The sequence below is a fragment of the Tubulanus polymorphus genome, chromosome 5 (assembly GCF_964204645.1).
Source record: "Tubulanus polymorphus chromosome 5, tnTubPoly1.2, whole genome shotgun sequence".
NCBI lineage: Eukaryota > Metazoa > Nemertea > Palaeonemertea > Tubulaniformes > Tubulanidae > Tubulanus > Tubulanus polymorphus.
This window is the reverse complement of record NC_134029.1, coordinates 738,165-764,050: the sequence shown is the minus strand read 5'-3', so window position 1 is coordinate 764,050 and position 25,886 is coordinate 738,165. Positions and strand designations below refer to the sequence as shown.

The 25,886-nt window shown below is 37.9% G+C and overlaps 1 protein-coding gene and 1 long non-coding RNA gene across 2 annotated transcripts in view; both read right to left on the bottom strand.

Moving 5' to 3' along the window:
• Positions 1–528: 528 nt before the first annotated feature.
• On the bottom strand, positions 529–17,577 carry LOC141905286 (protocadherin-11 X-linked-like). The gene is made up of 4 exons (XM_074794118.1): positions 14,738–17,577; positions 4,443–4,589; positions 2,627–2,813; positions 529–2,242 (listed from the first exon to the last, which is right to left on the bottom strand). Exons 1-4 carry the CDS (start codon positions 17,456–17,458, stop codon positions 1,707–1,709), a joined length of 3,591 nt encoding a protein of 1,196 aa, XP_074650219.1. The 5' UTR covers positions 17,459–17,577; the 3' UTR covers positions 529–1,706.
• Positions 17,578–17,636: 59 nt separating this feature from the next.
• LOC141905700 (uncharacterized) overlaps positions 17,637–25,886 on the bottom strand; it is a 30,375-nt gene continuing 22,125 nt past the window's right edge. The window contains exon 3 of the long non-coding RNA XR_012619273.1: positions 17,637–17,718. This is a non-coding gene — a long non-coding RNA (uncharacterized LOC141905700). The remainder of the gene's footprint in view (positions 17,719–25,886) is intronic.

Below are 25,886 nucleotides of genomic sequence, written 5' to 3'. Positions count from 1 at the left end.
TCAATAAAAATCATCTAAAACTTATTTTCAATGATAGAAACTTCTTCCTGTCTCTAAAATCTGTCTATAAAAAACCGGACCGAAATGAGATGAGTTTTTATCGAGACTGAAACTGAAACTCTTCAATAAATATCGATTTAAATCGGATATGTTAAAGTTCGTTTGAATACAGAATTGTTTCAAAGAATCAATCTTCAAAACTTCGCATCAAAAGAAAATACGGTTTCAAGTTTCGATTTGAGTATGAAAAGGAAATATTGCCGACAGCTAGTTCGGCTGTAGAATCGAAGTATATATCGATTAAAACGAGAACAGAAATGATAACATCGACAAAGCGACGAAATACTGATTTCAAATATCGCTGCACGAAAAAAGATGTTGTTTAGACGTTGAAGTTTCAAGTGCGTTTTTAAAAGAAATGATTAAAACCGAAAAAGAAAAGAAAAACGGAATTGAAAAACTGAATAAAACGCTTATTAACGAGAATACAAATAACGACAAAACTATTTGTCAAAAAACCGACGCAAATTAATGAAAATATCGTTCGATTTTTGACATGGAATAAGAATTCTATGTTTGTACACAATGTTTCTATATACGTACACATAAAGCCAGGTGTTTCATATACAGTTAACATATAGATATCTACAATATAACTAGGTTTTATCAGCTATAGAAATGTTTACTCTCTATTTCTCTCAATTCTTCCTACGATTAAGATATCTATATCTATTCAGCATTAAATCACCCGGGATGACATCTTTATTAAAAAACGAAGCGTTTTCCAAAATGTTTTACATTTCCGACGTCTAAATTTACTTTTTTTTCAACTGGTGTTTGGGTGTATTGGGAAGCATTGTACTAGCCGAACGGGTCCTCATAGCAAAATCATAATTTGAAAATTGAATTTCGTAAATCAGGACACAGTTCCATCGAGAACTGATCTCAACTCTTCATGAGTCAAACTGAACTGGGTCCAGGATTCTGTTCTTTCTCGAGTTAACAGCTCTAGGTTTTGAATCGGAAATTGAACTTAAACGAATCTTAACTATTACGTAAAATTGATTGTGGAACTAAATTGTGGAACTGTGTCTAGTTTCTCAAGTCTCGAGTTGTTGAATTGTCTCAACTCGGAGGTTTTCAAGCAGTACTACCATCGACAGACGTACATCCGGGTTACAACAGTCTATTTATTCTACTACAGACGATTGATAATATTTACAGCCTGTTTCTTCAGGCAGATTTTCTCATCATTCTTTTTTACAATTCCGGACGAACGAAAATTCGTCGACCAGATTTTTAGTGCTTCTATGTACAGACACTATAATTTATACACAATATCTACAAATCGCGACTGGTGAATGTAAATCATATATTATTCATTTAAAAAAGTAGTTCCACGCGTATTGATATAATATGCAAATACGACGCGCATTGAGCACCATTTGTAAAATGAAGAAGCATCATCAACTATATAACAGTGAATTGATTACATTTCCAATTCTGCAATTATTTACCACTTTTATGACCGATGAAATCAGTTTTATCTCAGATATTCCCTTAACGTCTTTCATTTCGTATCCAAATACACACAATCAGAAATCTCATCTTTAGAAATCTCATTTCGATATTTCGAAATAGCTGCGGTCATGAAAATGGTAATAAACTGGAGGTTTGAGAAGTGTAAAATTCACCGTGTTGTTTAACTATACCCAGCTAGATCCGCAGTTCATCTGCTGTTGCGTCGCGGTTGGCGAATTCGCGAAAAACAAGTCGTTTATTTCATTGCACAATTGTTCGGGGTCGATGACCTCGCTGATATTATCCGAATTATTGTCATGGTTATAATTTTCGGGTTTTTCCGGAGATTCTAAAACTGTGTCCATATCGGCACAAGAATAACCGTCGCTACCCAAACTTGTTGTATCACTAGGCCGTCGAGTCCGACAGCGAGCGCTACCTTTAATCGTACAAGGCGTATCACCACTCTTCGGCGGTTTGTAAGAAGGCTGCGAATCGATCGTCTGTCTGGGTAGTTCGGCCGGTTGCTCACAGATGGCGGTGTTTAATAGTTTAGCGGATAGGTTTAACACGGTAACACGATTCGCAGGAGTGATGTAACTTGAATCATTAAACAGTTTCGAGTTATCCGCCGATAGTTCGCTGATGTTATTACTGCTAGTTGTCGAATCACATATTCTATCGGTAATTGGAATATTGTTATGACGATGTTCGTTGTAACCTGCCGAGAAAACAAGAAAATCATATTTTATTCAACACCAAGTTCAGTAAAGCTAGAGAACGTGGGATGCGTTAAATAGGGATCCAGGACTAAAACCAGTCCAGTTACTGACAACAGCGACCCCACGAGTCACCTCTTCACTATCGTTTTTTAGTGAAAAGTTACTGACTCCTTCTATCCCCTCCTCTCCCTCTATATGCCTGTAAAATATCGGATCATGGAACTAAACTAACTGTAGAGCTCATAAGAGTGTATCATTTCACGCCCACTAAATGGAAATTAGGCCCTCCCGTGACGTCACAGTCAGGCGCTATTGTGGTCGTGCAGTACAGTGACGTCACAGTAGATGCACTTGACCTTGAACTTGGGTCCAGAAATGTCTACCTTTAAAGGGTGAATCGTCGACTGATGAAACTGTCGTCGTCATTGTGCAAGAGTCATCGTTTCTGCGCGAATTAAAGTTAATGTCTTCTTCACTTCCGCCTCGTCCGCTATCTACTGTGCTATGATTGGTTGATGTTTCGCTATCGGTATCACAGGTATGCTTGATAAGGTCTGCAAGCCCCTTCATCTGATAGATAAAATAAAATGACAATATTCAACTTTTTTAAATCAAATTCGTTGATTCATATTCAAGTAGTAGTAAACTGTAGTAAGATTATACTCCAGAAATTGTTATTCTTTGAAATAGAATTACAACTAATTCTTAATTTAATAATTCAATAATTGCAATAAGCAGTGCAATAGTTTTAATTCCTTTAGTTAAATTAGACCCTCCATAATCTGAAGTTAATAATAAGGAATTTTCACATTGATCATTCATATCCAGTTGGAAATTGTTTTATTCAAATTTGAGTCGAATAGAATTAGATATCTGTAAATAAATTAACCCGAAATCAAAATAAATTGCAGAAATTGGAGAACTGTTAACAGTTAATCTTCCCCTAAATTAAATTTTGTTTCTAGTGTTTTGATATTGATTGCGGCGACGGCAGAAAATTGTTATTTTTAACAACTCTTGAATATATTCAAAATAATACCACGAGTTTACTACACCCTAAAATCAAGTAGGTACATCGTGAAAACTGTTTTTGTCCCTTTTGAAATGCAAACTGCAATTTTACGAAATTATATTCAAGCGCGTTCGAACATCAAAAAGCTACATTACGAAATTAAACGACGAAGAATATATCATATGATCCACGATGGGTATAAAGTTTAAAAGCCTGCAGTTACGAGACTATAGGTTACAAACACTGACGCCTTATTGCTCCCGGCCGTTTTTAATCATCGATTCAATCTTTTTTAAATCGAGCGAAAAATGTTTTAAGATCACAAACATGTTTTCAAGAAAACCAAACACAAAATGAAAAGCATCATTCGGTGGATCTAAAAGAGAAATACTAGATTTAGATGCCGTGTCTACTATAGAACCATCGTGTATGTCATCGAGAAAATACATCATTTTAAAACTTGTTTTCCAAATGAACTGTTTTAAAATTCATTTGAATTCGTTAATAAAATTTAAAAAAAAACATTGATAAAATAATCCTAATCCGTGTTAGAAATTGTAGTAGAAAATCCCGCATTCAGATAGAAAGAGATTCCCGAAAAGATTTCCATCCCGCGAATGATTTGAACATTTCGACTGCTTCTTCAGCAAACTTTTACATATTTCATTCTCTAAAGGAAACCTTTTTTTCGACTCGTCATTTCTTTCTAACCGTGGAATTTCATATCAACTGTAAAATAAGCTCCGGATTGAAGCTCGATATTATGTAAGCGAACGACTACCTAAAATTAGCCGTTAAAAAGTATAAAACCTCAACCGGAGACAATACGAGAATGGAAGATATTCAGTTACATATTGCGTGAACATAAAATCTGAAGATTGAAAAGATTCGCGAAACAGAGATTTGTTCGTTACGTTAAACCGATAGACTTAAGGTAACAGTAAACCGTTTAAACAACATAAACCACACACAAAAACCACTACAGAAAAATAAACCATGATTCGACGCAGGTTTTAGCGAAATATCAAACCCACAATCTCTTGATAGAGAAAAAAGTGTAACATTTTCTCTTCGTGAGTTGTTGATGAATTAAAAAAATCGGAAATATTATATATCGTCTCTCCATAAAGGCTTAAAATATGGACCTCATACACAGCCACATTTAGTTTGATATTTTAGTGACGTACCTTTGGTCCTTTGACCTTCAAGTTATCAGACTTTTTCGTAGTTTTTAGCGCGGATAAATTGTTCGTATTCGTGGTTCGGTAATTGTCAGATATTGGCCGTATTTCCGGGGTATTTGCTTGTATCAGAGAACTGCAGGCGCGAGGTTGCTGTATAGAAAAAAACAATTCATTCAGACGAATTCCAAATATTTTTTTTTCATCTACAGAATTTACTAACATTAAAATGTTATTATTAGTCAACATTTAGTAGAAATATTAATAAAGTTAGTTTAAGGTGCTAAGGTTTTTTTAGTGAAATAGTTAGATAGTTAGTAGAAGTTAGTATTCGTGCACAGATGAAGAATATTTTCTAGATTTAACGTATAAAGATAAAATGATTGAAGAATTTTTTATAAACATTGAACTGATATCCCTGTGTTTGTGCTACTGGAGTCCCCGCCCTTATTTCGAAATATAACTCGATATTATCCTTAGGTATAAAAACAACCGTGACTGAGGCGAATATAACTGATAATCTATTCTCGATGACGCGCAGAAAAAAAGCGCACAGTTCAAAGAAACCAGTCGGGGTAAACCGCGAGGCCCCCGGGTAACATGTCGTGCAAGTATCGCGTATCGCGTTGTAAAACACGAAATAGAATTATCAAATTAATGCGTCGTATATGAAGGAATATAAAACAGAAATATCAACATCAAACAATTCTTTAAAACTGCCGAACAGAAATCTGATCTACAAAATCAGATTATATACGCTTTGATGATGTAATTAATATCATATTTTAGTTTCCAATTTCAATGTTAAAAAGGCAGAATATCAGGAGATGTTTTTTAAGGGCAGGACTGTCAGGTTTGATATTCATGAGAGACGAGAAAGGTATTCTCGTATTTTTTTCAATGTAATAAAAATATTTCCTGTATATCGTTAAGTCTGTCAAAATGTAAAACCCTAGTGAAATGTAAATTGAAGTTTATGAAAATCGGGTGGTTACAAAAACCCTTCATCAGTCTAGAATTATACATCCGCGTTTCAATAAGCTTTCCAGTCAATTTACGACTGTGGGATTTTTGCGTTTTGACCATAATGACGGATTCGATGTGATTTCAAGTAATTCATTAAGTCTGGTATTCTCTCACGATGCACGCTAACAGACGCGTATTAAACGGTGTTTTAGAAATAACCTATATAGATCAATATTAAACTGACACAACCACAAGCTACGCCTGATATAAAATCAATTAACTTCTGACTTATGTACGTGTATAAATATAGTTTATGAAACTTTAGAAACAAATGCTGTTGTTGAAAGGACAAATTCATGAAAAGTTTTCGCTGAGCTCGCCCCACCCATGCCTGGAGTATTCCGCCGCCGCCGTAACTTTTTTCCCCCGTAAAACATTGTTCTAGTCGTTCGTATAACGTTGACGGTATTCACTGATACTAGCGGATATTGGAGTCGTTTGATGTCGATATGAGACCGGTGCAGTCATCATCTTACTGACAACATTCTATCTGCGTCCATTTCCGGTAGAGGACAGTCGTCGGAAAGAATGAGTAGTTACGATCAGCTGGTATTTCAGAAATCGGCGCTTGGATAAAGTCTGGTAGTTAACCCGTGTTCTAGGGGTAACCCTTAACATCGTTTGGTATTCGCGGTAAGGGCAAGTGACGACGGTTAAAAGATAATATATATGAGACTGGATAATAATGATTCACGAAAACTACAGAATTTATGGAGAGGTTATTAGGATTCTCTGCTGATCGAAAATGATCTATGTGACACTTTGTGTCACAAAGGGACGGTATTTCATGCAACCTCGAACAATCAGCGCTAACTGTTAAAACGTGATCGTCACCAGTAGAAACTAGCGGAGCCGCCCGCCGCTGGTACTGCAAACAATTTCCATTTGTGGCGTAAGAAAAGCAAAATTGATGAAAACCGTCGCAAATTCGATACACAAGTCGTGATAGGAAATTTATTAGTCCTGACAGGCGGAAAAATAATAACTCAGGCTGAAACCACGGCGATCATTCCACAGTGAGCTTTATTTCCGCGACAAAACTTTACGCTCTAGCTGCGAGAAGCTGTATATTATAGCAGCACCACGGCGGCGTTAGAGGGACATCAACTCGGGTCATTCTTATATCAGAGAACCGTATATTAAAAGGAAGTGAGCTGAAGACTAGTTGATGACGTGTACAGCTGATAAACGACTTAGATGACTGAAATACCACGTAAATAATAAACTGACCACGGATCGTGGGTCGTTTGAATGACAGACGGAATTACTCGTACATTCCGTCCGTAACCGACGCTTTTTATGCCGATGCAGGACAATTTATACCAGTAGTAAATGCTCAAATAGCGTAACGGAGTCTGACAGTTCTAGATAAATGACGACTCGGTATTTACCACAACACTGAAACCATCTGATCATCCTTTACAAATTATACCTTACACTTCATATGCGTTTATATCGAGGAGAAGAACTAAAACTAAAATAAGAAATTATATGAATCTGAAAATGCTAAAATCAAAGAAGAAATTCTTATATTCTAATCTATAATCAAAAATAAGTGATAATCGTAATTTGTATTTTCATGATTCGACTTTTATAAAGGTTTTCCTAAAAATGTTCATGATTTCAGTTCAGTTCAGTATTTTTTTCCTTAGCGCGAGAGGTGTGAGTAATAATCTCACATGTCTATTCAAGCGGGTTAGATCGAGTAGACTCTTTGTATCAGGAATTACATTAAAATTCTACGGCAATTCACACTAAATCAATTGCCATTTCTGTTACCTTTGATCTTACTGTCGGAGCAGAAAATACAAATGCGCTCGAATACGGGATTTATTAACCCGGCAACCTCCGCGGAAAATTCCTAATAATTACAGCTTTATTATATTAATACTAATGTGAGTAACGGTCACGTGTGCTAATTGGATACGGGTTCATTCAGGTAGATTTGATATGGAATGAGAGGAGAGGGCATGGGGAGTGGGAGGAGGGCATGGGGAGGGGAGAGAGAGGGTTGAGGGGAAGGGTTTGTTAGAAAACTTATGACTCACAATTCGCTTTTCTTTCATACTGTGAAAAATACTTTTAACAGATTTGATGAATTAAGAGGAAACATTACCGATCAGTATAGAATACTATTAGATTTCTTCAAATTATAGAAAGGATGCGCGGTCGAAATAGAAAGAAAATCTTCAGATGATTCGACTTTAAATCAAACGATGACAAAATTAAGTGAACTGAAATAAGAAATAACAAAAATTGAGGAAAAAGGGTTTAAAAAATTACATTCGATGCTCCCAAAAACGGTAAATAGACCCGCAATGTTAAAGTTGATTAGACCAAGATGGCCGCCAATTGACTGATCAAAAAACCCGTAAGATAATATGTTAAACATCCCTTCCTAAAGTATAAACCATCATGAATTCAGTCCTCGGAATTTACACCAAAAGTCATCTTTTGAAATACTGTTTATTTTTAGACACTAGTTGTAAAAAAACTTGCTAAATCTTACTCTCGGCATGTGCGGTGCCTGTTCTGTGACGTCATCGTGCTGCTATACGATAACTCAATATTCACTTGCCTGAGACGCTTTCGTCGTAAAGTAAATCAGATTGAACACTTAATCGAGAGAAGATTGCGGCAGATTTTTAAAGCGAAGCCGCGTGTACGAGACGACTGAGTGGAATCGACACGGGAAATTATAGCTCGGTATAAAAACCATCATTTGCTCGGTTTTAACGAGTCTTTCTAATTCGTACTTTCTTATTGGTTTACTTGTTCTGAAATACCCCTGATGGTTATATTTCTAAATCAAGTCTGTTCTCATTGCGAGTCGAGTCGCACGCGGCGTCGTTGACTCACGACGACCGTTTTTAGCTTTGACTCGAATAAAATCGCATTTAGTTCTCCGTAATTTTGGCTGCGAGGAATTTTTCGTAATGTCGTCTTTGACGCGATCTGAAGGGAATAATAAATTCGTGCGAATCCCGTCGGCGAAAATGGCGAAAATTTCCCTAGTTTTTTTTTTCTCAGGCGACGGCGATGACAAAACGTGTGGTTTTTGCGACGTATAATTTCCCAAGGAGGCGATTAATTTTCAGCGGAAATTTTGATTAATTTACGTTTTTAGCGACGAAACGTCAAAATTGTAATTACCAAAGATTGCGGTCACTTCAGGGCTTACAGTGCGCGATATGAGTTTCTATTCAAATTGCTCCGAATCCGACTTTAAAATAACTGGTAGAATCATATTTAATATTGCTAGTTTGTCGGGAAGTACATTCAGCTTCGGGCGGTATTTACTTTTCAGAAATCATTGAATTAACTATAAAACTTTCACTCGGGTACCCGGGTAAACTAGGATAACAGCTCGCTCATGGCGAAAGCAGCCGCTTCAGGAAGCTGGAAACATCTCTGATTCATCGTCTCGGATGTTTTTTTGGTAATCGATATTTAATCCGAGGTTAATTTGCTGCGCTGATGTGTAATGTCCGAAGCAATAGCGCGCCGATAAATTGGCCCATTTCCGAGGCTAATTTCTCCACATGATCTTGCGCCAATTTCAAGATTAGCTTAATCTTATAAAGCGCCTGCCATCTGCTTGTCAATCTATACTCAGAGTCCGCGCTACTGGAAATAGGTTTAAATTATCGGCTACACGAGTTGTCTCGAGTCCCGGGATAAAACGTACAGTTATAAAATCAGCCCTTAACGAGCTTAGATTGTAGTTTAATGAAGCAATTGCCTGTAGTAATAAAGAGAGTAGTTTATTGGATTGTGTAGTTAACTATACTAGTTGTAGAATACTACGCGACGGTCGCTTATTCGAGGCTTAAGACTAGTCTAACCCCAACCTAAACATTCTAACAACTGAAGACCTGTATTCAGTATTTTTGTCAACGCAATTTCTTTTTGTGGACAATATGATTTCTTATCTATCTAATCTTATCTATTTAAGATCCCATTTGGACTTAGGTCACGGCTGAGCAAACACCCGGGGACATACAGAAGCCGGTGCTATAGTTTAGATTCGTACTCTAAGAGCGTTAAAAATATCGGAAATGAATCCATGGTTTTGAAAATAAATGATATTTCTTATATAGCGAACGTGTTGGAGTCTTAACTTCAGTTAACAGAACAAAATCTATCATTTTCATATTTTTATCTCAATGTTTGAGGGATTCATATTTCATATCGTAACTTCTGAGCATAATCCAAAACTACGAGAAAAAAAACCATCAATTCATTTTTCTTCACCATGAAATAAGTGATTTTTTTCGATATAGAAACGAATGAGATTTGAAACTAGTCGAGTTGAGAAACAATAGATTAATCAGTAGAGAGTAAGATGAACATTCACTGTGTAGATTATTATCGACAAAGCCTTTACAGCGATGAATCATTATCATTGGTCGTGAACACGCGAAAATAAGACACGAGAAAATTACGGAAAACTGTTTCATCCGATCAGATGCGTTCAGATAGAGATAGGATTTAACGAGAAATCCCTTACTGATGATTTTAATCGAAGTTGAGTCCATGATGTCGAAATAGACGGCATTTTCCTCGATGGAATTTCGGCTTTAAAAAAAAAAAATATCGGTAGAAAGTGAAATTCCATTTCGAAAAATGTCAGAATAGATTCGAATCATGAAAACGAACAGCACGGTTTTTTAGGCGTCACAAAAATCGGGCTTAGTAGCGACAAACGCCGAGCATTCGACTCGCGTTCGTGATAATAGACTGATCAAAATCTAATCTTACATTTAATCACACATAATTCTGATTAATATCATCTCTTCCTCACGAGAGAAAGAGGGAGAGAGAGAGAGAGAGAGAGAGAGAGGGAGAGAGAGGGAGAGGGAGAGAAGCATTTTAATTAACATCGACTTCGACTCAACATCATGTATACCGCATGATCCGCCAGAAGCGAATTGGTTCGGTTTAATTTGAATTTATCTCAATGAAAAAATTTGTATAACTTCCAATTTCCTATTGGGGATAATTCCAGGCGGCGTAATGAAACTAGAATTAGATCGAACACGCTACAACCAGGCACGCTATACTCGTCATCACTGACAATACTGATTTACAGCTGTTACAAAACTTCAGGCGTCCTGACTGTATTTTTAACTTTGTTCTCTTGGTCACAATAACACGAGTGAGTTCAATAACAAGTACATTTTTATCTATATTCATCTTTTTTTCTGCGTGAAAATAACACAGAAAGATTTCAATGATGTTTTTATCGCTTAGAAAGTTAGAAGAATGCATAAAGCTATATAGAGTAAGTTCGACTTTCTGACCTCGAACTTCTACAAAGCGGTTTGTAATATTTTTCTTTTTTTGATCAGTGCTGCGGATAACTTAGGAACTAATTACTGTAAGAGATCACCGAGATATTTCCACAAAAAACTGACGCGTAAAATAAAACGACATCAAAGCAAATCATAAAGATGACAAACACAAAAATACGACGACGATGGGCACAAACTGCGCGATAAGCGCCTTAGGATAATACGTGACTATTATTACGAGGAAAAAAGCTGACAAGGACGCGCTGGACACAGGTACACTATAACCTCCCCTTGAGCTGATGAGAGGATTTAGAATAATAAATCATTCTATGCTACCATATTTCTATTGTGATTCCTCAAAGGGTAGTACCGGTAGTTTACTTAAACATCAACATCTACCGGAGAAAGAAACTTCAATAAGCTTTCAGACTATTTGCGCGCACGTGAAAATATGATAATAAATCAATATGATCTTCAACCTTAATAATTATTTCCAAATCTCAATGTATCGAGACCCTGATCAGTGGCCGCATGAGACAGCAAGAAAAACAGGAACCGAAATTCTGCGAATTTGACACCGATTACCCAACTATATTTCTCCACTTCGATATCTGATTGAAAAAAAAAATCAAACACACCGCTTCAAAATGAAATAAAACATCAGAATAGCGAATTCTAGATTGACGTTTTTCGAAACCGTACCACGGCCCTTTCTGTTTGATATAAACATCTCAGCCAGTGACAAAAAGCTAACTACATTTACTCACTGCGAATACTTTCCACAGTCTCTACAAATTGGATTTTTTTTCAGTGAAATGATATTTCAACGAGATATTCTCGCACAACAAGCGACATACAGCTATAAATCTGCGGTAGGCGCAATCTGAACAATGAATGGATGGGATCGCGAAGAAGGTGTCAGCCAGAAATAACGATGAATTAATGCGTTACGTGTTCTATAAACTTAAACGATCCCTTCTCCATATTCCGTAACCACCGATATCAGAGTACGGGCGAAAATCGATCGAATCTCGGAGAAAAACCGAACAAAATCGACGACAAAATAGCGGCGTTAGATCATGATATTGTAACCGATCCATCTTCACTGATTGACGTGATGAATGCGGTTTAACTGTGGTAGTATTCATCCAGTGTATCCGTAAACCAACTACAACGCTACATACAGAATGTTATATGATATATCACTTTACAACCAGAGAATAATAGGGAGACGCGTCGCTTACCAGGGTCCACTACAAGCTACGAATACTATGTAAGCATAATCTACAAGGACATTAGAACAGAAAGGGGCCCTGGTAAGCAAGGATTGTTGGGATAGATGTACATTTTGTACTTTGCTCACACGGAGAGTGAGAGGAAGAAGGTAGTTCAAAGATTTTCACACGTGAATAACGAACACTTAAAGGAAAATATGTTTGAGGAAAAGAATTGACGACAACGAAATGTGTTTGAAATAGCAAAGTGCAAATTGTACATCGATAGAGTGTTCACAACAGATACCAACTCGCTTGCCACAGGTAACTATCGATGTGCCGGGTAGTTGCTTAAATATCTCCAAATTATCAATACTCGGCACTTAGCTGCAAACCCTGGCATGCGAGTAAAATTTTAAGCAAGCGAAATACACGTATAATATATTTTTTTACGGCGTAACTTACAATGATGATTTTTGGTCCTCCCAGCTGGCTGTATTCAAATAAACAACACAATAAATACAACAAAATAAACATGATTAAAGTCCGCTGAATCGCGATCGATGTTTGGACCGGAAATTTTGAGGGGCAGAAAATATCAACGTAAAATGAATAAATATATATTTATACATATTATACATATTTTTACAAAAACGAAACAGAACAAAGGGCGAGGCAACAATTGAAATGAGAGATATAAAAAAACATACAAATAATCAATATTGAAATTTTATGCATAATAGATGGAAATATCAAATCAATAAAATAATATTTGAAGATGTGGTTTTTGATCAATTTAATACATAATATTTCAATTTTGTCTACTGAATGTACCAGTTGATAATACTAGTTATTAGGTGTGGCATTTATAGACATAATTTCCTATAGATTTCATATTGATTTCGATTTTTAAAGAAATCTTGTTTCCAGAAATCTCTATTTGTGACGAGGTTTTTTTCTAACTATGAAAATCGCTACTAATTATTTGACGATAAAATCAATAATTGATTTCGTTCAGTTTGAGATGTGGAAATTGGAGAGTTTCTAGTATTGAACATGACGCACGCGAACTCGTGACGAATAAAAGAAAATTATGGGTAGAAAGGGATTAGAAACATATGTGAACTGAAGCACGCTTCTGTGGGCAGCAACGGGCAGAGGAGGGACAGTAGGAAGCCCATCAATGTCTTATGATATTTACGGAAGCTTGTAATCGTATTGAGAGGCCACGGATCTCTCTAAATAACGATACCCGTTCACTGTTTGCGGCACAAATATAAAGAGTGAATTTTGAAGTGCCCGTATTCAAATGGTAGGAACATTATTCATTCGCTCCTTGACAAGACGTCGAATAGTAATAACACAGTGTCAACATACTACATAATACCCGCCTGATTGAGACATATTCATTATAAGTGTGAAGTACTATTGAATTGCCACGAATACTTTTATATCGAGTATAATGCGTGTAAAGAGCGCCTGCGAGTTGTTGGATTAGGCTGGAATTAATCCAAATTCATCAAAATAGCAAATCTGTTACGAGTTAATCATGGTCAAAGATACCTGATATTAGTGAAACACTGAAATCAACATCTTGAAATTTCATGTTGCCGGAGTTTCTTAGAAAATGTTGAAATAGATTTAGTCTCAAAACTTATTTAAAAATTCAAAGCAAATTTTCCCTTAGAAACAAACGGATATTTGATCTACTAAATACTATATGTATAAAACTCGCGGTTTCACTGGACAAACTAAAATATCAAAGATCGCAAATATAGATATTTGAAGTGGTTGAATTTCAGTTAATTGATTTGAAGTAGACTAAATAAGAGTACTTCACTCGGGGTTAACTGTCAAACTGTGAACTATACTCGTCACAGTCGACATCGAGTTATAAACTGAGTTCTTTATTCGAGGATTAGTTTTCAATTTTATGTTTTGTTGACATAATCTATAGTGGTTTCTAATAATTTACTGAAAATCTGTTTATGACCTGGGAATTGTTTTTCTTGTCACGTTCTAACCCTCGAGGGTGGCATATATTTTGTATTTATGGTTCGCAGGTGTTTCTATCATAAAACGTTAGATGTTTGACCGAGCTGTGAGAATTGATCAGAAATAACCTGAAGCTAAATTATTACATTCGCGCTAATTGTCTCGGGGAAGGAACATCGATCGTTGTCGTGGTCGAATCTATTTTAAAACATGTTTTAGTTTTGAAAACGGGGATCATAAAAATGTGACATCAATGTTGGGCAGAAAGAGCGCGGTGCAGTGAAACGTGTGTTAGGAGACATTCGTTAATATTAATCTAGCAAACATTTCATTATAAGAATCAAATCAATCCAGTTCCGCAGTACTTGAGATTCTAAGATTTTAAGATTTTTAGGGTATCAACATCGAAAATGAACTAATCTTACCTTTTAAACTTTAATATTAACTTAGATTCAACGGACAGCAATGGAACTGGATCCAGGGTCCTATATACCAAATTCCAATATTGTCAGTTTGTACGTCCATGGTCAAATCAAACTGACAATTATAATGGAACTTGGGTATACAGTGCTGGAATGGGTAGAGTATTTGTGCTTGTTGATCAGGATCCAATATGTTTGAGTTGAAACATGCTATAGTCCAGGTTTGAAATAAGTTCATTCCCAATGTTTTATCCCTGAGCCGAAACATTTAAACGAAGAACTGTTGGAACTGAATCCTAATATTCACAGATAAATAGACACCGATTGACTTATTTCTGAAAGACACTTACCTCGAATGATTTCGCGTTGATGGAAGATGCCCAACTCTGTTGATTCTTCAGCGATAAAAACGTGCTCTGATTATTATCGGACATATCGTCGTTATCCAGCGAGAAGCTGACCTCTTTCTTCGGTCCGGAAGGTTTCGATGCCTCGTCTCCCGAGCTTTCCTGGCTGTTATTCGGACTGTTCGTTCGTTTGTTATTAAAAATTCGCTGCGTTTCAGTTTTCACGTTATAGTTGTGATTATTGATGTCTTTTTGACGAATACAAATAATAGCTATAATCAACACGATAGCGAGGATACCAGACACGGCCGCCAGGCAAATAACTATTATCAGATTCTTATTATTAGGCGGTCGTTCGATGTAGGCACCGGTGATACTGATAGGTTTACCAGTCCCATCGACCACTAGGTTCAATATTTCGATGTTCGTGTTCGGCGGTTTTCCGCTGTCTCGCACTTCTATCGTCAGTTTATGCACGGCGGCGTCTTCGATAGCCATCGGTTTGGCTACTTTCAGTACACCGGTAAGATTGTCCATCGAGAACAGGCCTTGATCGTTGCGATGTTTTATGGAGTACAGCAGTCGGGCGTTGTGTCCTTTATCGCTATCTGTAGCGTTGATACGGGTTATTACATGCCCGACCGGTTCCAGAAATGATATATACACCGTATTATTGCGTTCGTTCGGGAACAGAATAATCGGATAATTATCGTTCAAATCTCTTACGTTTACGTAAACCTTCGTCGTAGTTTTCAGCGGTTTAACGCCGTCGTCCGTGGCGACGACGTCCAGTACGTATTGTGATTTGTGTTCGCGGTCGAGACGTTTACGGGTGGTGATGACGCCTTTACGCGTTATTTCGAAGGAATCGGAAGCGGCGCTGTTTAACATCGAGAAGAATATGACGGCGTTGCGTCCTAGATCGCGGTCTATGGCGTGCACCTGCCCGACTGGTGTATGCGGTAACGCGTTCTCGCTGATGTTAAACACGAAAACTTTCGTAAAATGCGGAGCGAAATCATTTTCGTCTTGTATGTTGAGAACGACTTTCGCCGATGACGATAAAGGTTGAGGTCCACCGTCTGTAGCGAACACGTGAAATACGATTTGATCGTATTTTTCGCGATCGAATACTTTGTTAGCGAATATTTCGCCGTCACGATTGGTCGTCGCTACAGCGTTACCGTCAGACGCGATACGATACGTCACTTTACCAGCCTTACCGTCATCTTTATCATCGGCGTGAACTTTCAATAAGAAATCTCCCTTCGAATTGTTCTCTTTCACTTTTACTGTATATTTCTGTTGTGTGAATAGCGGACTGTTATCGTTAGCGTCGAGCACGGCTACACGGAACGGTTCTCTCGTCTCTAACGGCGGTTGTCCGGCGTCCTGGCAGACGACAGTTACCTCATACTCATCAATCGTCTCTCGGTTCAGTTTCGTAGCTGTTCGTAGTTTGTATTCTTGTTGTGTGTCCTGTTCGGCGTCTGCGCGGATCAGGGTAAAGTAAGGATTATCTATAGCGCACGAGACTCGTGCGTTGTTACCCGTATCTGTATCCTGTACTAGAACGTGCGCTACGAACGTACCGATCTCAGCTGCTTCTGATACTTCCGCTTTTCCCGATGACGTCAGTAAATTTACATGAATTGTTGGACTGTTGTCATTGACATCGAGGACGTACACGGTGACGGTAGTTCTCGTGGGGATTCCCCCGGGACCCATATCATTCGCTTCTATAGGAATCGTGTACATTTTCGTACCCTCGTAATTCAGCGCTTTTTTGATGCTGATCCAACCGGAATTTTCGTCGACTTTAAACGTGTCTTTGATCCAATCCATGGCCCGGTGACTGAGCGAGTAGCGAATCCGTCCGTTCAGTCCGGCATCGGGATCAACAGCTCGCACTTGTATAATAGTAGAATTGACGGCTACATTTTCCTTCACGTAAACCGTGTAGGTTTTATTTCTAAATTTAGGGCGATTATCGTTAGCATCGGCGACTACTATGTTAACAGTACAAGTACCGGATAGTTCGGGAAGACCTCCGTCAGTAGCGATTACTTTAACCTGGTAGGCGGCCGTACGCTCGCGATCCAACGGTCGGATATTCACCAGAGCCACGTCCGTGATCTCTCGTCCGCTGCGGAATATCTTCAATTTGAAAGTCCCAGACGCCGTTCCTAGTCTATAGTTCTGTACACCGTTATTTCCGGAATCGATGTCCAAAGCCGTAGGGATCAAAAACGTTGAATTCACCGGCGAAGATTCGGATATTCGGATTGTGGTGGTCGATTGCGGAAATTGCGGCCTGTTGTCATTTATATCGAGGATGTCGACTCTGACGTTGACAATAGTGAAATATTCACGTGGTCTCACCCCTACGATGATGTTAATGTAGCATCCGTTTGAACCTGGACAACACGTCTGTACCACGCTACAAAGCGTATCCCTATCGATCGTCTGTTTAGTGAATATGATCCCGTCCCGTTCAGAAATATGGAAATAATCAACTCCCGGATCGTTAGGATTCAAGAAACTGAACTTCAGTAATCGTTGAACGGTCGAATTGAATTTGTTTTTCAGCCCGCTTCCAGATAGAACATCCCCGACTAGGATATCAGGTTGTGTTTCCTCTGCGAGTCTGAACAATAATTCCTTACCGTTAACTATTACCATCAAGGCTAAGAATACGGCTAGTAATTCCAATCTTATATCCATCTTGTCGCTCCTTGTTTCTCTGCGCACAATAATTATTCAATAGGTTTTATAAATCAGAACATTTTCACCCGAAAAATTGTTACGGTCCGTTTTCGGTGAGATCTGAGTCTGATATGAAATCGGATTGGTCAGTTTAGTCACACAGCGTGGTGCGGAATGCTTACTCAACTGTTGACGCCCAGTTTGACCAATAGGCTGACGGCCACTTCGCGTCAAAACGATCTACCTGCCTTTGACGGCGTGCGTTGAGTCGACGCAATCTGTAAAGACAAAAATTACAATGCGTGTTATATCTGTTTGAAACGGTAGCCACGCCAAACTCTATCCGTCTCCACCACTGTTTAATTGTACCTGCAGGGCAAAACTCAACCAGGGCTTCACGTGAGACGATTCAATACCTTTAATTAGAAATCATTCTCCAAATTACATTGGCAACAGATATTTCACCTAACCGTCACAGAAAACACGGTCGGTTCCTCCTCTTTAATTCGTCGACGATTCAGAAGTCAATAGAAACCTTTCATTAACGCGTCGTTCAATCAGATGTTAATGTTAAATTTCTCTCAAAACTCGGGTGGAAAATAACACAAAATTCGGAGAGAGAATCTTACGATTGAAATTAACACGAATCTTCGAGATTCTTATGAATGAAACGTATTACATAGAAACATCGGTGTGATATTCACAGTTACACATACAACCCATATACATAATTAATTAATCCTTTACACGACGAATGTTTAATTAATGAATCAATTACTTAATTGTATTATTGCTGCCAAACGAGAAAACAACCAAACAGTTCTGATATTTGTGTAGCATGTATTTACGAAAAACCCGACGGAAACTTGTCCGCTTGGTTGAATACAATCATTTGTGTCTGACCGGTTTTCGTTCCTTCGAGTAATTAGACCCCACATCGGACACAAACTGCTATCATTTTCCTCATGACAGATTTACATCGAATATCTGTCTGTTGCAGATCACGTGTGCGATATCACGTGACGTTGTGATACGGGCAGACGCGTGCGGTCACGTGACATTGGTCGTTAGATAGAGATGATAGGACAGATGAAAAAACGATCAGAGAATATCGATTGAAGTGACCAGACACAAACTGATCTGAAGGAGAGGTGACATTGAGACAAGGCTATCTGAAAATTGGTGGTAATATGAAAATCCCACATTAAGACCGCTGAAAGTCCGAAATATTTCTTATATCCTAATAGTAATTCCTTGATATGACTATTTACGATACAGTCGAAACCTCGAATAAACTACACTAAGTCACTAGCTCGAGGAAACATTTTGGATTTTCTTTTTGTGCTGGATTTCAGTCTTTGCAATACGGACTCGTAGCGTTCCATCAATCACTCAAATTGCGATTGTATAAAAGATTTTGCCCCCGAACAATTAAAACAATTTTCTGTTAAAGTCGTAATTTAAACACAACGCACATGTCAATAACAGCTGATAATAGGAGCGCGAGTCGTAAAATAGTCATAGATAATCCTAAAGAGGAAGTCATAAATGCCTGGTTGTGACACCTCGATTCTATAGGAGGTTTTAGTATCATTTAATACACGGTTCACGACACCTTTCTCTTTATCGAGAGAACACGTATGTAATCTTCTAATGGCCGAGACTTGTGCACGTCGTGAGTGACATTTACGGATCACCAACAAAGATCTTCATCTAAAAAGCGACGGAGGGGGTAGAAAACTGGCAGCAGCGTCTGCGTGATCGAATAGATACTTGTGTTATGGTAGAGACACCTTGCCGGTTTGACGCCCTACACTCATTATATTCATACATATATAGAAAACTCAATATTGAAGATGCAATGAATTTCGATGTTATCATTTCAAATCGTTAATCGTTTCAATTTATTATTTTCAAATACGTATTTATCAGATGAATAGATTTTTATCATTCTGCTCGGAGGCTTCGCCAATAAAGTGAATATGATTCCTAAATAATTGCCTTCGAGTAATGAATAGAAATGTATTGCAAGAGAAATATGACCACAAATGTAGAATCAATGAAAATATTTGAAAAAAAAATCATCATTCTTTTATTCGTTATTACGAATAGATACAAAATAAATATTTATTAGAATGAATACTCGAAACAAACACTTGAACTTATTAGAATTAAGTCTATCCGAAACAAACACTTGAACGCATTAATCTTGTATTAGAAATCTAAATATGTATTCAGAATTATGTAATCGTTGTCTGTACCCCTAGACGACGGCTTAATATTTTAAATAAAAGCTTATTACGGATTTAGCAATGAGAAGAACTGTATGACCAACGGTAACTAGTAATTAAACTGTAGGAAAGTGAACCGTCACACCTTCAAATGAGGAACTTCCTACTGTGAAAATTACTGCCCTACTTGAACTGTTATTACTGCTTTTCTATAAACGAGTCAAGAAAACAAGTGACGTGATCAATACTAAAATGGATGGCGGTTAATTTTCACATGTCGACAAATCTGTCAACTTGTATAGCGCGCTTGACGTGAGATTCTAATCTGAACGACTGCAGAAATTATTATGGAAATAAGTCTGTAGGTCGTTATGTGGTCTCTACGTGAAATCCTGATTAGAATCTGAGGTCAAAATGTGAACTAATTTAATCTAGTCTAACGGCGAAATGGGCTTAATTGAATTGAAGTTAATTTAACGCGTGGAGATGCATGGCTCTACGTGCGGTGCGCAGAAACCGAGGGGTCCTGTACGGATCACGAATATTAACTAGTTTTGAAAGGAACGGATTAATTCGGTGTAAAGCCATGTGAGAATTTGTCAGCTTTTAAAAATATTCCGCATTCGTTGTTGCATTCGAAATACACAACCTCACATAACTCAATCATTGGAAGGGGCGAGTTTGGTGGTTCTGGGTATATACATTCTAAGGTTTTGGTCCACCCCGTCTAGTCACCGAGCTCACTATTGTTTAGGTAGAATTTGCTGTTTATTTGAATAATTCAAAGCTTTAATGATTAACACTCTCGACAATACGAAGATTCAGGTGTTGTTTTAGCTTTAAAAGGATCCATGGATCAAACAGAATTAAAAATTGAAAAGTTCGCTTTGATGCCGAGAATATTAATGTCAAAACAAATTCATTGAATTCCACACTTTCAGTTTGTCACGGTTCTTAATTATACATCAAAGGTTACTTGTGCTAAACAACACGGAAGTTTTAACACTTTGGTTCTATTTCTGTGCACTAACCCGAGCTACCTATAATTACTCTGCCAACATTTAATTTGATAATCAGTTATTTACTATCAGACCCAAAACATGTCAACTCAAACAGGCCACTAGACTATAGTTAGTCTGTTGTTAAGATGTGATGGCAGGTCGGTGTGAAAGTGACCACACTCTGACAGTTAAACAGAGATTAGATGAAAATTGAACGGTAATTTTCTCATTTTCTCACTCAATAGTGTGAAATAGGGAAAATTGGTTTGATTTTCATGGTCTCCGTGTATTCAACGAGGTGCAAGGTCTCTTCTTCACGGTGTATTTAATATTCTACATCTGTCATGTCTCTCATAGTCTTATATACGACAATAGTTTACCGCGTGCGGCGTATCTTAAAATGACAACCGACAAAGAAACCTTGAAATATCGACCGCTTGAGTGAGGAGCGAGCGGTCTTACAATGACAATTCAGAAACTCGGCAGATTTAGACATGGAAAAAAGAGAGCGATTTTCTTCGATTAGATGAATATTTGAATTCGCAACTGAAAAAAAATGAAATTCTAAATTCAGATTCTTCCGATGAAGGCACAAGTCACATTGAATGATTATCTATAATCCTGCTTTATGTAATATGATTGTATCATATTACATGAAACCTCTATTTCTTATTCTATCGTTATTTCAAATAGTCAGCGATCAGAGATCGGGAGAGGCACATATTGAATTGTACAGAGTGAATCGAGTAGTTGACGATATTTGTGTCCGAGTCAAGTTGAATAATGAATTCACTCTCTCTCTCTCCTCCTCAGTAAATTAGTCTGGTAAATTTCTCTATTCGCGAACCTCTACAGAGAAGTCAATAAATCAACATATTTCTGTGAAATAGTCACATTACGCAGATAATCAGGGGTGAAAAGACAAACCGTATGTCCATCAATCTCCTAGACGAAACTCGACATAATATCGGCACCAATCAACCAAAATCAAATTTACCAAGCCTTCGCCGCAAATTGCTTTTGGAAAAGTTGCATGCCGATGTAGACACGGAATGTCACGGACGGAATGGAATCGCCTCCACAACAGCAGGTTTAAACACAGTTCAGTAATTACACCGACGTATATAAGATCACATCGAGGGAGTAGTTATACATTAGTAGAACACCTGAGCTACGTGTTAGTTAATGATGTGGTGGTCATCATAATATTCCGCACGAATAGCTGACCACCTGACCAGTATGTCTGATCGCAGCTGACCGACTGACCAACGCTTAATTAATGCATGTCTATAGAATATCTTCTTCTCGGGATACAAAATGCAATATTGTCACTATCCCGCCGCTTCAGAGTTTGGTGGTATCCCAGTTTGTTTTTGACCTTTCTATCAAGAAGACACAGGAACAAATCTTATCAAATATATTCTAATGGTAAGATATAAAATCTCTTGAAACATGTCGGCATAGTTTCATTTCAAGGTTTAGTATCCCAAAAACAGATCTAGTACCCTCGTGATAGCGGGAGAGGCCTGCTGACCAGAGTATTGACCAGTGCTTATATTGATGCGTGTATCGGTATTGACATATCTCTTTTTAACCATGTACGATTTATCGATAAACCATGGACTCGGAGTTCATGGACAAACACATGATTTGACTTTGGGTCAAACTAAGCGCCATCGCACCTGAAGATGGTTGAAACTTCGGACAACGTTTAATCTTTGAAAGTTTGGATCTTGATTATACTTTCTCTGATAATGATATTTATTTACAGATTTCTAAATTTCGCAATAAAATATGCGAATATTTAAGAAGCAATACAAAAATCAAATTTGATCATTTAATAATGTCGTGTTCTGAGAGGTGCTTCCGAGGTTACACTGGCAAGCGAGGATGATTATCGACCTGAAGAAGAATTTGTCATTGAGAGATGACTTCGTTTAGAACGCAACGGAAAAAGCGAAAAAGCGGACAATTGAACAGGACGCATAGGACTTACGGCAAATCAATCTATCACCTACTAATTAACCAATCAGAGTATAGTGCATTTCTATTATCACGATTTATCGGGAGGATTTTTCACTTTATAGCGGTGCATATAATTCATCATTATCGATAAAATCCTTTCGACGATATTAATCTCTCAGTTCCTCGTGTTGAAAAGGAAAAAAAATGAAAGACATAGAAGAAGAACTCACTCTCTCGCGAACAGAAATAAAACCCCGAGCAAGTCGCAGTGCGGGTTTCCATAAGCGACTGTTTAATATCAATAGAGTGAAATTTTGGGAGTGGCTATGATTTAGAAAATGGCTCATAGAATCGAGACAAAACGTTAGATTCTCCTCTCGTGTTTTTAAATTCTATTGAGGGTTTTACATTTTTTGAATTTGTAGTTTATTTGACTTTTCACTATTCCCATTATAGTCATCTTCATAATGTTGTTTTATCATCTTAACTTAACAACACTTACTCAGAGTATCTCGTCAATGTTAAACACGAACATACGAAAGTAGAAATACATTTTCTGCGCGGCTTCTTCTGGTTCAGATCGATTATAAACATATAACTATCTAGACGAAAATACAACGGATCAAATTTCGATAATAATGTTTTAAAATCTAAAACATAGAGAAAGAGATGAAATGAGGGAAAAGGGCGTCGCAGTTATCATCATCATTCTCATCATCATCATCATCGTAAAAAAATATTGCCTCAGTTAATGTGAAGATGTATTGAATCAATAAAGGCCACTTAGCTATTAACTAAATTTCAATTTTACGACGGATTTAATGCATCAGATTACTTACACCGGGCGTACAATTATAATAAACTGTTTGAAAGGTAAACGGCGGCGGCGTTTGTATTTTTGAATTGCTGATGGGAATGTTTCAATGTTATGCTGGACCACACCGGGTTATCACGGGGTATCATGGGGTATCAAGGCGTATCACGGGACATCACGGCGTATCATGGGGTATCACGGGGTATCACGGGACATCACGGCGTATCATGGGGTATCACGGCGTATCATGGGGTGTCACGGGGTATCACGGGACAGAGATATTCTTAGAAAAATCAATGGATTTCTCGTTAATTCCTGGATTGAATTTTCTCCAGACGAAAACACAAATAATCATAAATTAATTTCTAAATTTTAAGGGTTTGAAATATAACGATTCGTTGAAATATGGTTATCTATTTCATTAGTGGTTAAAATACAACTGGTTTCTGCGATGTTGCGTATTTTATGGGTTATTGACACACGCGAGGAATATCGGGTTCATTTCACGCATCAACGGATTTAAACATCATCAGAATCGCTGTTGAAATGTTTAATCAGTTTCGTCGTTTCAGTTGTTTCTCGTCTGTTTGACATGTTGTTGAACGCGGCGACTAAATTTAAAACGCGCTTACTGACACGACGAACGTGCTGTAATCTCGTCAATACCCGCGCCGCATCGACCGCCATAGCGACAATTTAATCAAATTATTCACCATAAAGCAAATTTTATTCACTAACGTCACCCGTGCGCATAAACCTGATTGCAGCCTGCAATTAAAAATGCAAATATTGCTGAACATGCCAATGGCCATGTAAACCGCACAAATTGTTAAAAACGACCTTCCAGGGACGCCTTTACAGGTTCGCGTTCCAGGGACGCCTTCCTCAAATCTAATTAAAAACCGCGCACAATCGACAAATCAGCTGGTGGCGCCATCTGAGTTGACGAAGCTTCGTTCATTTGCGTATATGCAAATATTTCTCCAAATATAGTGGAATATATTGTGAAATCGAGGTGGTCGGTTTCTGTTGTTGCCGTTAGTAATCAAACGCGAATTAACCAGCGAATAATCTTTAGGAATCCTTACAGAATCTTGTCACCAATCCAGGTCAATAAATAATCAATAAACCAGCAGACGGAATTATCGGTTGACGGTTTGACCTTGATGATGTCCATCATCACAAAAAGGAAATCAGATTAAACGAGATCGATCGAAATTAGGCCCCGACCTGTCAATGATAGTAAGATGATTAGAGATGGTAAGCTGATAAGTTGATAAGTAACTATGATCAAAGATTGTGAGTCTTGTTATTGATTTGTTATCGGAGTGCTGCTGGAAATGTCTTTGATTCCGACTAAATTCTGAACCATCAATAATAGGAATTGCACCTAATAGTGGCACTGCCCTTACCTTACGATTCTTAGAGATTTATCAGTAGATTTGTTTATTATGTCCGAATTTCTATTTTTCCCACTTTTTAACGAAGATACAGTTCAAATATTCTCGGTTAAAATTCTCGAAGTAAATATTTGAACATTAACTGTTGGGACTAGGTCTACTTTGAACGGTAACCGTGAATGGACTGAAAATTTAAGTAAAGTGCAACAAGCTGGTCTATAAAGTAAACCCCAAATATTATATAGAGATATGTTTAGTGATGCTGATGCTTCTCTGGTTTACCGACTATATTTTTATCAGATCGGACATATCTGTTATATGTATAGAATATGACAGATTCGACGAGAGAGGGAGAGGGAGAGGGAGAGGGAGAGGGAGAGGGAGAGGGAGAGGGAGAGGGAGAGGGAGGGAGGGAGGGAGAGAGATCTGTCTCCCTGTAAACAGACGCACTGAACGAGCGCTTCACTGGTCGCGTATTTCCGATTGTAAGAAGATCATGTCTTGAAACGATGTATCTCTAAAAGCGAGGAAGTCCATTAGTGTTGGTTTCACTATGATGAAATTAACTGCCGTTATTTAGCTCTTCCTCTCAAATTAAGCGGACGCACTAAATGACGGATCGGTTGATCATTCCAGACGTATTTACGCGTAAAAATAAAAACATAATGCGGTGACCATTCGAACGATTTATCTGAAATCCTGCCTTATCACGGGTTCTTCTGATCAGTACCTGAAACCTAACCCTAGCAGGACTCGAACCCGGGCCTCCAACAAGGCAATCAAACATGCTAACCACTAGACCATAGGGCTGTAGTGAGAAAACCGGTTGGTGAGCTTGAGGTGTGGGGTGGTGACCAGTCAGGTGTGGCGTGGTGACCAGTCAGGTGTGGTGACTGATAACTATAAACCCCCTCCAAAAGAAAATGCAACTCAGAGAAGCATCGATTACCGAAACGTGATAATGATAGAGCTGAAAATGAAGTGAGAAATAAAAGTGACTGGAAATAACAACATTTCTTAACTAATCACTGAAAT